Source organism: Myxocyprinus asiaticus, chromosome 40 (genome assembly GCF_019703515.2).
Source record: "Myxocyprinus asiaticus isolate MX2 ecotype Aquarium Trade chromosome 40, UBuf_Myxa_2, whole genome shotgun sequence".
Classification (NCBI taxonomy): domain Eukaryota; kingdom Metazoa; phylum Chordata; class Actinopteri; order Cypriniformes; family Catostomidae; genus Myxocyprinus; species Myxocyprinus asiaticus.
In genome coordinates this window covers 17743635-17760727 of record NC_059383.1, presented here as the reverse complement: position 1 = coordinate 17760727, position 17093 = coordinate 17743635, and the positions used below count along the sequence as shown (strand labels likewise).

General features: G+C 38.1%; 1 protein-coding gene across 1 annotated transcript; it reads left to right on the top strand.

The window, feature by feature from the left end:
• The first annotated feature begins 2134 nt into the window (after positions 1–2134).
• On the top strand, positions 2135–16923 carry LOC127431325 (spermine synthase-like). The gene is made up of 11 exons (XM_051681723.1): positions 2135–2309; positions 3342–3462; positions 7499–7586; positions 8061–8125; positions 8217–8392; positions 8502–8658; positions 12584–12671; positions 13053–13167; positions 13261–13340; positions 13434–13549; positions 15912–16923. The coding sequence occupies exons 1-11, from the start codon at positions 2264–2266 to the stop codon at positions 15940–15942; spliced, it is 1083 nt and encodes a 360-aa protein (XP_051537683.1). The 5' UTR covers positions 2135–2263; the 3' UTR covers positions 15943–16923.
• The last annotated feature ends 170 nt before the right edge of the window (positions 16924–17093 follow it).

The following is a 17093-nucleotide window of genomic DNA, read 5'->3' as shown; positions in this document are numbered from 1 at the left end:
GGAGGTTCCTCAGAAGCGAATGTCTCTAAAATTAACTCCACATATTCCTCCCACGTGTAATCACCGGTCCCCGGCAATTCCCTCCACTTGTGAGCTAGGAGGCCAATCTGATACAAGGACTTCAAGTGGGAATCGGTAAATCCCGTGTATCTGGCAATGGTGCTAAACAGACAAGAGCATTCTCTAACTGGTAAGTTCGCTCGGCTCAACTGTACAAAGCACGCTGCTAGATCCATTTCGGATGGTCAGTCTTTCTATAACGAGGCAGACGTGGAATGAGGATCTAAATGCAGCTTTTATATGGAAACCAAAGATAAACAAAGTAAATCAGAATAAAATGAAACAAAAACACAGGCAACCAAGCACAGAACATGACAACAGCACATGTGAAGACTGACAAAGAAACCAGGGGAAACAAGGGTTTAAATACACATGGGCAAACAAGGAAACGAGGAACACCTGGGGAAAACAATCAGGGGAAAACCAATCATAAAATGAAACTACAAAAGGACTACAAACTAACAGGAAACAGGAACTAAAAAGTCAACACAAAAACAGGGAATATGTGACAACCATGGTACTACCATGGTTTTTTGGACATGGTACCATGGTAATAACAAAAGAATTATGGATATGTGCATGTCAATACCTACATGTCAAACCTTGGAGTACTATGTAAAAACCATATGATACTGAATGACTACCATATTTATGTACCATGTTATTGGTACTCCAAGGCAGGTGTGAAAAGTACTCAGAAATTATACTTAAGTGAAAGTATGGATACTGAGTGAAAATTTTACTCAATTAAAAGTCCAAGTATCTAGCTAAAAAAATACTTCAGTAAAAGTAAAAAGTATTAAAAAAGTAAAAAGTAACTTTTTTCCTAGTTGAATGAAATCAAGAGAGGAGATTGTGTGAGAGAGGATGTTGTTAAATTTGATTGGTTTGTTAAGTCACCTTTTTACTGTCTCCAGCGATTGTCATATTGCTCCCCCAGTGACATTCGCAACCTGGTTAAAGAATAATTTTACGATAACTACATTTTTGCAAAATGAATTTTATGTGGCCTGTTGTATATAACAGCAATTTCCGGGTGAAATGAACACTAGAGGCTCTTCAACAATTACTTTTATCCCCTTTCACACAAATCATGAATAAAACAGCAGATTATCGGTTCATAAACACTTACTTTTCACCCTGTTCCTCACACAATGCAATATTATGACATATATAAACACTTTTACCATAGCGGATGACTAATTTGAACATTTTGCTTTGGCATATTTTTGGAAACTAGCAAGAGCTGTGGAAAAGCAGAGCTAGCAGCCACAGTCACTCAAAAGCTACTGATAAGAGCCGCAACGATCATATTCCAGCGCAGGATTGCCACTAGTTTTAACACACACAAACAAAATAGACAATCGTGCTGAAGAACTAAAGATGTTTCCTCTGCATTTGACACATATCTGATGCAAGGTATTTCAAAAAGTGGTGGAGACAAATTTGCCAAAGGCGAAAAATGCTGGGGACATGTCCCACCCATCACATCCATAAATGACGCCTAGGGGGTGAAGGAAACGTTGATGTAATATTTTCAGAATTAACACAAAATTGTTGATTACCAAAGAAAATAGTTTTGATTTGTCCCTCGTTTAACAAAAAGATACAAGAAGCAAAAATCAAAGGTACAGAAAGGCACTTACAATGGAAGTGAATGGGGCCAGTCTATAGAGGTTAAAATATACACGGTTTCAAAAGCATAACCGCAAGACGTAAAAAGTATGTGTTAATCACATTATATGTGTTTATCACACTAAAATCATGTTAACATGTATAATGTTTAGGTCTCTTGTGTCTATACTTTTGAAACTGTATATTTTAACATTTATGGACTGGCATAATTCACTTCCATTGTAGCCTAAGTGCCTCACTGGTCCGCGTTTTTTTCTTTTATCTTTTTTAATAAACGATGGACGATTCGAAATTATTTTATGGTCAGTATCATTATGCAAGAATGTTGTCGATTGAGCTTAACTTGTTTAGAACTCAGAACATTCCTTTTATCGGGTTGGACCTGAGCGCCGGGTGCTGCAGTGTCACTCCACCCACTTCCAAGCTTCAGAGAGACAGACAGAGAGCACAGAACACACCTCCCTCCCACCACCAGTGTGTCCGATCTCTCTCCAACTGTCTCCGCAGACTCTCCACCGTTTCACCACCGGCTGCCTCATCCAGGTATGGCAGACGGCTTTACCCCATCATGGCAGTGCTTCATTACACCCTTGACTTCAAGCTCCGCGCGCCAGGTAAATTTCGTTGAAATGAATGAGGGGGGCTCGTGTTGCACTACAGACACTGTATATACGGGCCTCCTCGCATTTGCACTGTAAGCGATTTATTGTCCCTCTAGTAGCACCCAGGCTGCCGTCCCAGTGTTGCATTGCTGAAAGTTGCAGAGGAGACAAGCGTGCATGTGTCATTGCAATCAAGCGTAAAGCTTGTGTGTTTTGTGTATCCCTCTCTGACGTTTGCTGTGATACATGACCTTCCAACCTGGTAGCATAGCGGCGTTAGCAGATGCTAATGTGGGTTGTTCTCTGGAGCTCGCGGCGGCTTTTTATCATGTATTTGAATAAAGCTCTGGCCAAATACTGCACAAGTAAATTGCTAGCCGCTGAGTCTCAGCTCCTTTTGTCTGGTGTTCCCTGGCTGCACTAAACAAATAATTAGACAGCAGGTGAATAAAGACCTGGCTGCGGAATATTAGCTATTATCATTAAAGAGCAGCGCGTAAAGCCGTTAAGTACTTATTAGTAACTAAGTTAGGCACTAGTCCTGTACACATATTCCGCCGATTTTGTATGAGAGGTGTTTTTCTGCATGTTTTCATGCTCTTGACACCTATAGAGGAAGGAAGGTCGGTGGTGCCTCTGTTTTCGCTGGCTAAGAATATCGCAAGCCGACGAGTATCCCATGCAGCGATCATACTTAGATATTCTGTGTCTGTTCTGTGAGCAGTGTGACAGGTGCAAAGTTTCATGGTGTGCAATTGTGCTCAAGTGCTTGCTTTTATATTTAGATTAGATAGTTATACATACTGATACAGATTGGCATGTTGCATGCAACTCACCTCTTGATTGTTTTAGAATAATGAATTTGGATAGCAAGAATAGAAAACAGCAAGAAAGTGCAACTTAGTTAACCCTGTAAACCAGGAAGGATGTATGCATTAAAATCAGATGTTGGGATTGCCTTTACTCCCAGACTACAGTTATTCTGTAGTCTGGGAGCGTTTGAAGCGGAGGATTTATGCATCTGTTTTCGCTCTCTCTGTTTAGCTGATGTTTCTGTGACTGTGCGTGGCCTGCAGTCTATATTTCAAGAGCAGGAAATGACAGAGACTGTCCATGAATCAGAGGGACATGGATATTTGGCCACCTTCACTGGCAAGAATGGCAGGTAAGCACCTTTGCCTTATGTCCCACATTTATGTGCACATTATTTTCTGATCAATTTCTATCCTAGTTAAGACTTTATTACACAAAAATGTGGTTTACATGCTTTACAGCTATTGGAATGTACCTGTAAACATGGTATTTGCTCAGCATATTCCAATTAAACTAAGACATGAATGTTATTTTCCTGGTATTCTCTACTGAAAGTACTGAAGATTAGAGGTAGACGGATGTATCGGTTTTACCGATTAATCGGTGCCGATAGTTGCTTTTTAGAACTATATGTTACTGGCAAAAATGTATGCCGATAGTTTTTACTTTTTATTATTGTCCCTCCGCATTCCTCTGGAGGATTCTACAATTGGAATGCTATATCTAAAGCCATCTTTACACTGCCAAGGTGGAACAGAAGCTGCATTTAAACTGGCATTTAGATGCATTTACACAGACTGTTTAATGCTTCTCAGAGCTGCCATAAATGCATTTACACAGAAATTACAATTGCATACATAATATGAGATTAATGTTTTAAATATAAAATTTTGAATATAGAAATATGAAATGAATGAACATATGAAATTATACCATAAAAATGTGAATCAATTATGAAATGGCTTCTCTGAGGTGGGTTAGAGCAGGCTTAATTTAGACTGGCTTTTATGCTGCATTGCGTCTTTACACAGAGTTTTAAGCAGGCACTGAGCAGGATTAATTCGGCTGTGTAAAGACGCCTTAAATCTATCATCATAGACAACATTCATCCATATTTTTAACATCACTTCAATGCATATTTTATTATTTTGATTAGATAATCGTTTTAAATTAAAGCGAGGACATGCAAAGAAAAATGTGACTAGATGGAAACATGTCCCAACAGCACGTATATTGTGTCTCTAACTTCCTATCTTGTGAATAATAATAAATCTGGTAAAAAAAAAAAACATATAAAGTACGTATGCATATATAAAAATCCTTGATCTGGTGAATATATAGGCTATAAAAAGCTTCATTTGGTAAATACTTAAATATAGAGCATTGTAACTGAGCCAAGTTTTCATATTTAAAAATAAGAGTCCCGAAATAAGTACATTTTGAGCTTGTTTATATATAAAAGTCATGCGTTATGCACCAAATGTTCGTTTTTCTGTTTTTAGTGGGATTTTGGTTGCACAATTATTCTTTTCAGACTATTTGAAGCCTCTGTGTTTGTAATTTTTCTTTACATTCTTTAAATCGATTTTAAAAACTTTTTGGTTATCTGCCTTTTTAACACTTACTTAGTTTGCACATTTTAAACCATGACCTGCACTGCACACAAATAACTAATATTGGCATTATATTCTTGTTGTTTAGCCAGAGGGGAACTGGCTCCCACAGTGAGTCTGGTTTCTCTCAAGGTTATTTTCTCCATTAACCAACATCTTATGGAGTTTTGTGTTCCTTGCCACAGTCACCTTCAGCTTGCTCACAGGGGTTCTAAATACAATTATTATTTAATTATTTAATTTTTATACACAATTTACAATCATATTTAATCAAACTATACAATTATCACTCTGACTTTTTTTTGTTAATGCATGATTTCCTGTAAAGCTGCTTTGAAACGATGTGTGTTGTGAAAAGCGCTATACAAATAAAAATGATGACTTTTCCACCACCTTAGTTATCGGAATCGACAAAATACACTATCGGTTGACCTCTACTGAAGATGCCTGCTCTGGCAGATAATTTTGCTGCATTTTTGTTATGCTTCACAGAAATTAAACCAACAGATTAATTCTCATTCATGTACTTGACTACAGAACACAAGCAATAGCTAAATGTAGGCCATGAGACACTTAGGGCTTCGCCTGGCTGTATGTTGATATCTGTCCACCGTTAGCCCCAACAGTGTGTTTCCTTTATTGCTTGACTTTTCACAACTGCCTGTATCATGAAGCAATGAGAATTGCTTTGGTTTGCACACCTGCAGATATAAATGCATTCCAGTACAAGGAATATTCAGAATATTCTAGTTCTCTTTGTGAAGGAAGAGGCAGGAGCTGGATAAGCAATCCACGTAGTCTTTTATTAACACACTTTTCAGCATCACATAAAGCTTTGCACATAATACAAAACACATTTCAACACTGCTGCGTGCATCTCTCTCTCTCTCTCTCTCTCTCTCTCTCTCCTCTGGCAGTCTGGATTGCCTTTTATCCCTCTCCGGCTCTCACTGCAACATAAAATAGCTGTTAGAGATAATTTACCACAGGTGTTAATCCTTAACGCTCTTCCTCTCCCAGCCTCGCTCTCCACAGACGTCACTCGGCCACGCTCTCATCACCACAGCTGTTTACATGACTAAGAATTTTTATTAATACTAAATTCTGATTAATGCACATTCCAGTTGTTTTTAGAACAGTAGAAACCAGAATATTGGTTTCATCGAGTTTGCATGACACAGACATAATCGGAACATGACCAAATTCTGGTTAATATAGGAGTATTTCTGTGCATGTAAACACAGTCATTGTCATTGTAGTTAGAAGATCAGAGACTTGTCAGGAAGATTTTACAACATGCCACAGTTTGTGGAAAATCATGATTTTTTAAAATTTTTTAGGGAGGAGTGACCATAGTTGCCCTGTTAATTATATAGAATTTGTTTGTAATTACTCATGAGTGAGAAAAAAAAGAGAGGTTTCAATTCCATTGTTACATTCCATGGAGTGTTTTCATTTTTGTCCTGTAACAGCTAAGGACAATGTTGAATTTTACTGACTAGAGTTAGACAATAATGATGACTGCATCCATCCCTGACCACACAAACGTCTCCCCGGTTACCCCCAACTGAAAATGCCAGGTGTGCTCCTGTGTTCATACACTTTTTAGGATGACCATTGATTGGCCAGTTAAGTTCATCCTCTGTCCAACAATGGGGCATTTAGATGAGCGCAGGGTCAGTTTAGTGGCTTTGTGTATCTGATCTATAGGCTTTGGCCCTCACTTCCTGTTTTGTGTGTGGCGTGCTGTAAACACAGCTGGTAGGTCATTGTTTAGGCTTAAGCTGGGATGAAGCTGACCTGGACACAATGTATCACTTTAAAGTAAAGTCTCTGCTTTTAACCACTTTTGTGCTCCGGCCTGCCTACCAACGCATGGCCCAGTGGAGCCTGCTGTTCCAGCACAACTTAGGGGAACATGAGGAGGTCCCACAGTCCATTGTCTTGGACTGTTTTAACTGTAGTCCCATTTAAAGCCCTGGAGATCTTAAGGTCATTCATAGAATTTACAGTAGATACTGTAAATCATACAGCTACACATATCCCACATTGTGTAACATATTCTGCATATACAGGTTGTACTTGTCAATACGGAAAGACAAGGAGATTACAGCACTGTGTAGTGTACAATGATGAATTCTTACCTGTACATACTGGTACCTCAGCTCCTTCACTCTCACCATTCCTCTCAAAAGATACCTAGTAGAGTTGCTTCATTGTAATCTGATTTCTCTTCAGCACTCTATCAATTGTGGAGAGGCTGACGGTGTTGACATTTTGAAAGATGCCATCATCTTGTATGAATGTAATTTGAATATTTTTTTGTCTAAAAGCATTGCTTGCTATGACTGTATTGCAAATCTTATGAAAATGGGCACTATCCATTGACAATTCTGTTTGAAGATTTTTGGAACAGAAACTTGGTAGAATGACCACCTTGGTTAATAGGTAGTTAATAGGTACTAATATATAGTAAACTACCTAAAAGATAATTTTTGGCCGATGACAGTAATTTCTTAATGGCCAAAATATTGGCTGATTAATTAGCCTGGCCTACATATAGGTCTATCACAAATTCATAGCACTTTAAGCACTAATGAATGTTGGACAAAAAAAAAAAGGGATTGTACTTTACATTGTAAAACTCAGTATTTTTGTTGTAAAGATCTGACTGCAGTTTTATCTTTTGTTTCTTTCATACATCTCTTTGTGATCTCAGTGAATTGGATGATGTTTTGTGGTTTTAATTGCATTTCTGTATTTTCCTTGCTTTAGGTTTGCCATACTACGAATGCACACTCATGGTCTGGTGACCTTTGACCTGCAGTGTCTGGAAGGGGATGATGTAGCGCAAGTGGAAAATGTGAGTTAACAGATTGTAGGTGTTGTCAGGATTGTTAGAGATACTTGTGTAATGAGCCCATGCAACAATTTGTTTCAACATTCTTCCTCAAGGATAAGCTGTAAACATAGAGTTCATTACCAAAAAGTCTGAATTCTGATTATCAAAAAGGAGTAGTATTCAGTTGCTCTTTGTAACTTGATGATCCTGTGCACCATATGGATTATAGTGCATGCATGAATTTTTACATTTAATAGTATTTGTCTGGACGCCATGGATGGTACCCATTCTACCACAACGTGCTAACCACACAAACACCAGGAGATAAAGTGTGATTCAAACGTTTCAGAATTTGCTTGCTTTCTCTTTAGAGGTGAAGTGTTTTTTATGTTAAGTAATTTCTCCTGGTCCAGCTTAATATGTCGAGATGATTTTTCACTCTTCACCATTAAAATAAGGCAATAAAATAGAGTCATTTATTTGCTCACTTTGTAGCTACTGAATGCACTGGAGAAGAAATTCAAGGCTCTCCTTAACGGAAATGTCCAAAGGATCAAGAGGTGAAACGTAACTAGTATTATTTTCATTTTGAATCACTTGTCATCTTTGATATTAAACATTTAACTACTGTATATAAATGCATCCTCTCAGACTCCCTGCGCTGATTCGAGGCAGTGATGTGGACAGGTATTGGCCCACTGCTGATGGCAGGCTCATGGAGTACGACATTGATGAAGTTGTGTACGAGAAGGATTCTGATTACCAGAACATCAAAATCTTGCACTCACGGCAGTTTGGCAATATGCTCATCCTTAACGGGGATGTCAGTAAGTTAAAAGGGTCACATTTTATTCATGTGCGTACATTTGCATGTTTCTGATGCTGAAGTAAGTGGTTTTTTTGAGTGTGTGGTAATTTAGTGTGATCAAATGTCAGATCTGGCAGAGAGTGATCTGCCCTACACTCAGGCCATTATGGGTAGTGGCAAAGAGCACTATGCTGGGAAGGAGGTACTCATTCTGGGAGGAGGAGATGGTGGAATTCTTCATGAGGCAGTGAAGCTCAAACCAAAGATGATCACCATGGTTGAGATATCCTTTATGCTAACACTTGACTGCAACTAATTGATTAACCATGATTCAGTAGGTTCAAGTCCCACATTAACCCTCTGTTTTTGGAGAAACAGACCGGTCAATAAAGACCGGTAGAAAACAGTAAATATACACTGCCTTCCTTTTGATTATAAACATGAACACTGACATAGGTTTATCACACTGAACACAAGCTTTTATAGTAGGATTTCAATTGAAAAGAGCCCCACCAAAGACCTTTCAAGGCAAGTCGGTCCACTCGGCGGCCATCTTTGGTATGCTCGCGGGCAGGCTGGGCAGCTATTTTCAGTGTAACCAAGTGGCATATAAGTACAGCTCCTGAATGGGGAAAGACCTAAATCTCCAAAACGGTTGGTCAAGATTACGATCAAAGAACATTTTTACAGTTTTTTCTCAATTGATTTGGCACAGTTACTGAAAAAAAAAAAACTTAAAATTGTCAAAACTCTATGTACAATCCTCACATGGTACATTCAGCACACCACTCCATTTGACCTGCAAAAGGGGATTACTCAACCAGAAGAATTAACTCTTGTTTCAAATGTAAATAAATTCATCAATGAATAAATCATTGTCATCAAAACAATAGGTTCCTCAGTGTTCATTTCTTAGACTAAGACAGTCAAAATGCAAAGACATCTTGTCAAATGACAGTGTACTCTGAAAGTGTGATAGTTACCCACTATGTAATATTGTCCAATTGCTAACATTGTATATGTAGGCAGCTGAATTGTATTGATGTCAAAAAGTCATGGCGCACACACACTGTACTTTCAACAAAACATTTATTCAAACACTTCATTGTATGTACACACTTTACAGCCAATCGAAAATACGTAAAGAAAACTTGTACAGAAAAAAAATAAATAAAACAGCAAAATTATCAGGAACTACAATATGTGCAAGAAAAGAAAATATGCTGCAAGTTCATCAACCTCATGGGTCTTCCAATCTCTCCTCTCTGTCTGGCCACAACATTTCATCTACATCACACCTGATATCCTCCCTTGCAATGCAACGAGGGAAAAATCTTTTGGCATGATGCAGCCACCCCCTACAACAATCTGCGGTGATATCCTCACAACCAGCATCCATTGCACCCAGTAAGGACAACTGGTCGTGAAGACGGTGATCATAGACCTTCCATCTCCATGCAGAAAAGAACTCCTCAATGAGATTTAGGAATGGGGAGTATGGTGGGAGAAACTCCATCAAAAAAACGTGGGTGGGCAACAAACCATTCCCTGACTGTATATAAACAATGGAAACTTAGTTGTCCCAAACTATAACATATGTTGGCAAGTCACTTCTTACCAGCCCCCTCTCATTCTCAGGAATGAGATCCCTGTAAAGAGTTTCCAGGAAATTGAGACGACGTTGTGTGTTATAGGGCCCAATGATGGGAATGTGGTGGAGTACTCCATTCCCACATGTGGCAGCACACATTGTAATGTTCCCTCCACGCTGGACTGGCACATCAACAGTGGCTTGGTGACCAATAATATTAAGGCCAAGTTGAATCCATCTCATCAACATACACAAAAATGTGTGGGGATTCATCAGCCTCCAGCTCCATCACTCTCTATAAAAGATAGAGAAGCAATTTAGGAAATAATTTACAGTAGATATTGTAAATCATACAGCTACACATATCCCACATTGTGTAACATATTCTGCATATACAGGTTGTACTTGTCAATACTGAAAGACAAGGAGATTACAGCACTGTGTAGTGTACAATGATGAATTCTTACCTGTACATACTGGTACCTCAGCTCCTTCACTCTCACCATTCCTCTCAAAAGGTACCTAGTATAGTTGCTTCATTGCAATCCGATTTCTCTTCAGCACTCTATCAGTTGTGGAGAGGCTGACGGTGTTGACATTTTGAAAGATCTTGTATGACTGCACTTCGAATATTTTTAAGTCTAATAGCATTGTTTGCTACAACCATATTGCAAATTTCAAGTTCTTGTTGAGCAGTGAAAACTGATCTTCTGCCACCACCATGGGGCAGACTCTAAATCCTAGACAGAAAATACACCACAGTAAAGTCATAAATTCTGAGACTTGCATTGGCTAAGTTTACTGGAATACCAGTGTGAAGGTATATTGCAGTACAATATTTGATTACACACCTGTTTTCTCTCCTGAATGTCTGGACTATTGACGACACCGTGGACCTGGCTCTGTCATACTTTGCCCCTGTCTGTCTCCTGCCTGCTCCATATTCCACAGTTGTGAAATTCAGTCTTACCCTTGCAGTATAAATGTATTTGAGAACTGATAGGTTATGAGTTTCACCTTTCAGCTAAATTGGACAGCATTTGCATTTGGTTGCTCTAAATTGTGAGGAAATTGAATTGTTCCCCATCTAGCCTAAGTCTATCCATCTAACAACTATTACAACAATACCACATAACTATTATGTATCTAATATATGTGTGTCAGGTTATTGTGATTGTTGGTTGTTCTATTTAGCATTTAGGGATTTACACAATGAACATGTATAATTGCATTTGAGAGTAATATCATTCAATAGCAAATGAATGCAAACTATTTTGATCTGCAAGGCTTACTCAATGCATTTTGTGCCAAAGCAATTATAAATGACTATAGTCATGTGAACAAATGACCTAATGTTCATATAGTTAGTCATATAGTTTGACGAAGTTTAATAGTCATTCGATGATTGTGCCAAAGCGATTGAGAAAAACTGTAAAATCAGCATTAAAATCTGACAACAGTGGTATCATAAATTGTGACAGTCAATGTCTGTATCTAAAAATGTATTGTCTCTTTTACCTGTAAGGTGAGACTTCCTTTTTTACATCCCTTGGCTGTTCAAATTTCTCCTGTTAATTTGTAATACCAGTGCTCCGTCTCTGCGAAACTTTCTCTGGTGTCACCCATATGTCAGTGGTGGTACTATTTTTACATTAGAAATATAATAAACCCTTCATTTGGAGTGAAAAAACTGATAACTGGTATACTTTTGACTTGGATCAGTAAGCAACCATTTAGTAATACCCTAGCAATCACCTAGCAACACCTTAAGCCCAAAGTATCCTTCGGTTTTGATGTGAACACTTAAGTATGCATACAGTTGAACACCAGCCTTTTAAAGTATTCTTCATTTGACAGCAGTGCGCGCATACACAGGCAGTTGGTGCATGCGTGCCACAACAGCTATGAGATACTGAACTGTTTCTCTACAGGAGTTTAGACCCATAATCATGTCTTTATATTGCTTCAGACTTGAGTTATACAAATGCAGGTATCTCTTGACCTCCTCACACACATCCACTGTTGTTGTTTCCACCTCCATCTTCTATTGTTTTAGCGGTGATTACATAATCTTCAAGTGCTCCTTCGTGACAGCAAAAGCTCAACAGTGATGTTGCCACCTTGTGGACTCACTTATTAGTGCAAATAATTCCAGGCGCATTCAGAGTACGCGCTCAGTGATCGAGCACTCTGCTGATTACAAAATTTGCATCACACGTACTGCGCGCAGAAGCTCAGTGTTCATGTCTGACCAAAGTATACTTTGGGCTTTAGTAACCACCCAAAATGCCCTGACATTACATAAATATAAACAAGTACCAGAAAAATGCAGTTATTTATTGTTGTGGAGTATCTAAAGGCATTTTGACCAAATACAAGATTAAGATTTGTTTTTCACTATTTTTAACTATTAAATGGGTCAACCAAGGGTCAGTTCACCCAAGAGAGCTCATCTTCTTTGAATGAGAACTCATTATTTTGTAACCCTACCACTTAACTGTCTTGCGGTAACCTCAACCGGTTGCCAAAATGAATGAATAGGTATTCCCTTGTGCCTCTCATTCAGCTGTAATTAAGTGTGATTAAAAATATTTGCGTTCCTTAATTAAGCATTTACATCGACAAGCTGGTGATTGACGGATGTCAGAAACACATGAGGAAGACATGTGGGAATGTTTTAGATAACTTGAAGGGAGATTGTTATGAGGTAAGGATTTGATTGGCTTTTCCATGACATTTGATCAGTTAAAGCTCATGTTAATGTCAGTCCTGGTTCCTAAACATAAAAGCCAAGCTTTTAAGTTTTGTCAGTTTCACTCCAGTTTAGACTAGAATGCAAATTCATGTTTAGTTGTTCTGTCTTTGTTCTCTGTCAGATCTGTTTATCTGTTGCTTAACATATTTCTTTTTATGCTGAAATTACAAAGAGGCCCCCTTTCCTGCTTTTGAAACAAGTCCCAAGTAATCAGTTGGGGGAAATTACTCAAAACTCTGGGCAACTGCCAGTTTTGCATGGCTAACAATGAATCTATATTTCTCACAATGAAGCAAAAATGTTTTCTTCTCACTTTCACTTTTGTTTCTTCAGATTTTGGTACAGGACTGTGTTCCAGTACTTAAAAAGTTTTCTGAACAAGGGAGGACATTTGATTACGTGATCAATGACTTGACAGCTGTCCCTATCTCCACAGCACCTGAACAGGGTTAGCGAATGCAGCTCACACCTTTCTACCTGATCCTTGAACCAACTTTTAAAAAAATGACATCAAATGTATTCAATCTTAATTCTCCTTTAGACTCAACATGGGAATTCTTGAGGCTTATTCTTGACCTTTCTATCAGAGTTCTGCGACCTGGTGGGAAGTACTTCACACAGGTGAGAGGGGCTTGTAGTGAAAGGTCTGAAGTTTTCCTGGTTTTCATTCTTTCAAATATGAATATGTTATCATGATTTATTTTCTGCCTGCAGGGTAATTGTGTGAATCTGACTGATGCACTCAGTGAATATGAGAAGCTTTTGGGGAGACTTTCATGCAAAGTGGACTTTTCCAAAGAGGTGGTGTGTGTGCCCTCATATATGGAGCTGTATCCTTTTCGAATTAAGTTAGCTGCAATTGTTTATGTGCCAAACAAGTTCAGGAACTTATCTCATTAAAAGAGTTCTGTCTGGGGTCTTAAAGTGCCAGCAAACAATTTCTGTTTATAATCATAATTTATTTAATGTATTATTTGGTCTTGGGATGTTTGTTTCAATTGTTTATTATGTTTAGCATTAACTCTTAGAAGTTTACACTGGCAGCCAAAAGTTTGGAATAATGAACAGATTTTGCTGTTTCGGAAGGAAATTGGTACTATAATTCACCAAAGTGGCATTCAGCTGATCACAAAGTATAGTCAGGACATTACTGATGTAAAAAACAGCACCATCACTATTTGAAAAAAGTCATTTTTGATCAAATCTAGACAGGCCCCATTTCCAGCAGCCATCACTCCAACACCTTATCCTGGAGTAATCATGCTAAGTTGCTAATTTGGAACTAGAAAATCACTTGCCATTGTATCAAACACAGTTGAAAGCTATTTGGTTCATTAAATGAAGCTTAACATTGTCTTTGTGTTTGTTTTGAGTTGCCACAGTATGCAATAGACTGGCATGTCTTATGGTCAGTATTAGGTCATAAATGGCAAAAAATGAAACCACTTTCTCTGGAAACTCAGTCAGTCAATCATTGTTTTGAGGAATGAAGGCTATACAATGCTTGAAATTGCCAAAAAACTGAAGATTTTGTCCAAAGGTGTACACTACAGTCTTCAAAGACAAAGGACAAGGACAGAAAGAGATGTGGAAGGCCCAGATGTACAACTAAACAGGAGGATAAGTACATCAGAGTCTCTAGTTTGAGAAATAGACGCCTCACATGTCCTCAGCTGACAGCTTCATTGAATTCTACCTGCTCAACACCAGTTTCATTTACAACAGTAAAGAGAAGACTCAGGGGTGCAGGCCTTATGGGAAGAATTGCAAAGAAAAAGCCACTTTTGAAACAGAAAAACTAAAAGAAAATGTTAGAGTTGGCAAAGAATCAGACATTGGACAACAGATAATTGGAAAAGAGTGTTATGGATCTTAACCCCATTGAGCTTTTGTGGGATCAGCTAGACTGTAAGGTGCGTGAGAAGTGCCCGACAAGACAGCCACTTCTATGGCAAGTGCTACAGGAAGTATGGGGTGAAATGACACCTGAGTATCTGGATAAACTGACAGCTAGAGTGCCAGTGATCTTCAAAGCTGTCATTGCTGCACATGGAGGATTTTATGATGAGGACTTTTTGAAGTAGTTTAAAAAGTTCTGAATTTAAAAAAAAATTGTAATAGTAATGTCCTGACTATACATTGTGATCAGTTTAATGCCTCCAGTGTATTTCTTTCCTGGTATTTCACCTAAGCCGATAGATGTCAGTATAAGTCCAAGATGTATGCGGACTTCTACTGACACCTACTGTAACTATCATGGATAGAATACAAGGTAAAAACTGTCATTGTTTAGAAATTATTTACTATCCTTTGAACCATTTTGGTCACACTGAGCAGTGCAACCTATTTTTAAATTTGACTTTAAATGGATAGTTCACCCAAAAAGTGAAAATTCTCTCATCATTTACTCACCATCATGCCATCCCAAATGTGTATGACTTTCTTTCATCTGCTGAACTCAAATGAACATTTTTAGAAGAATATCTCAGCTCTGTAGGTCAATAAAATGAAAGTCAACAGGGTCCAAAACTTTGAAGCTGTAAAAGTACATTAAGGTAGCATAAAAGTAATCTATACGACTCTGTTTGTTAAACCCATATCTTCAAAAGCTATATGATAGGTGTGGATGAGAAACAGATCAATATTTCAGTCCTTTTTCTTTTCTTTTTTTCTTTTCTTTTTACAATAACTCTCCACTTTCAAACAGCCCACCTAAGCTATTTCTTCTGTCCTAAGAGTTCTTCTTTAGCATTAGGCGATTTGCATTCTTCATACACATTGCAACCTACTGGGCAGGGAGGATAATGTATAGTAAAAAAGGACTTACAAATTATCTGTTTCTCACCCTCACTTATCATATCACTTCTGAAGACATGGATTTAACCACTGGAGTCATATGGATTACTTTTATGCTGACTTTATGTGCTTTTTGAGCTTCAAATTTTTGGACCCTGTTGACTTGCATTGTATGGACCTGCAGAGCTGAAATTGTTTGTGTCCTGCAATAGAAAAAGTCATAAACATCTGGGATGGCATGAGGGTGAGTAAATGATGAGAGGTTTTTCATTTTTGGGTGAACTTATGTTTTAAATAATTTTTCTCCTGTCCATTACAGTTTTGAGGGGTTTTAACAAATAAACACAACATAGCATCTCTCACATGAGTGGACTGTTCTTTAACATGCTGAATCAGGTGGGTGTTTTACACCATATGGAAGAAGTAATGTCTCTTCCTCTTTCACTCTCTCCTCCCAAGTCCTGCCGGAATGTGAAGACTTCTCCCTTACCCTCTGATGCACTGAGGGGGGACGTGCACATATCTCCCCAAGCACTGTTTCTACTGTCCCCTCACGTCCAAAAATTAACAGCCTTCCCAAATGTTTTTTTTTTTTACATTGCTTTTTGTGTTTGCAATTACACTGAGATCATAATTTCATTTGTTTGTTTGCTAGTGTTGGTTTGATGTAGTTTGCATGAGGCCCCCAGGGTGCGCTGTAGTGCGGTGTGTGAGTGGACACTGCTGATGTTACTGAAGGCCTGGAGGGTGGTGAAGCATCCAGGCACAGTTCTGACTCATTCCTTTGAGGATGGGCTGTTGCTTTTTTGAGTCACAAAGAACAGCAGAGACAAATAGCTCTTTTGATTCTGATTTTACAATGCTCTGTGTTTTACCGTAGCTCCACAAATTAATATTATTATTATTTTTTTATTATTTTTTTGCCTTTTGTGTTTGAAGTTTTTGCATTCTTTTGTTATTGTGGCTTGAGTGTGATCTGATACATGGTCCTTCATGGGGAGCTTAAAGGCAGTGTTGCATTCTGAGATTGCACCAGATGGTCTCTTTTTCTAATGAAGCAGAAGCTAAATATGTCTTAAAAGGGAAAAAGTTCTGCTGTGGCAATTTTCATTGTTTTTTTTTTTTAAACTGTGAATGTTTAATTTTTTATGATTAGCACAAACTAGGTTCAAAGTAGGTTTCCCTGCTTGATGTTGTTTTTGCATTGACATTTTTTCTAGTGAAAAACGTTTTTACTGAATGTAGGCCCCTTAGGTTCATGACTTTTATCCATACAATGGTGCTTCATTTAAATTATTTATTTGATTTTATTTCACCAGTGATTATATTATCTATGGTCCTGCCCTGAAAAACAACTTCTGTTAATGAGAGTGATAATTAACTATTAAAGCCGTTAAGGGAAAAAATACCAAGTGTCTTTTTTTTTGTCTTCTCTCTGAACCAGTGAATGGCAACACCTTTGAATTAACATGTGCACAATTATTGTGCAGTGTGTAAAGTGATTGTTTATATGCTAAATAATTTTTTTTTACTAAGACCTCTTCACCAGTTTACCAACTGTTTTAATGTCAAAACAAA

Bases quoted from the DNA above. Each gene is read 5' to 3' on its own strand.
- LOC127431325 (XM_051681723.1), top strand. From the start codon at position 2,264: ATGGCAGTGCTTCATTACACCCTTGACTTCAAGCTCCGCGCGCCAG. The intron at 12,672-13,052 runs GTAAGGATTTGA...TTGTTTCTTCAG, and splicing joins TGAAGGGAGATTGTTATGAG to ATTTTGGTACAGGACTGTGT. The intron at 13,550-15,911 runs GTATCCTTTTCG...ATGCTGAATCAG, and splicing joins GTGCCCTCATATATGGAGCT to GTGGGTGTTTTACACCATAT.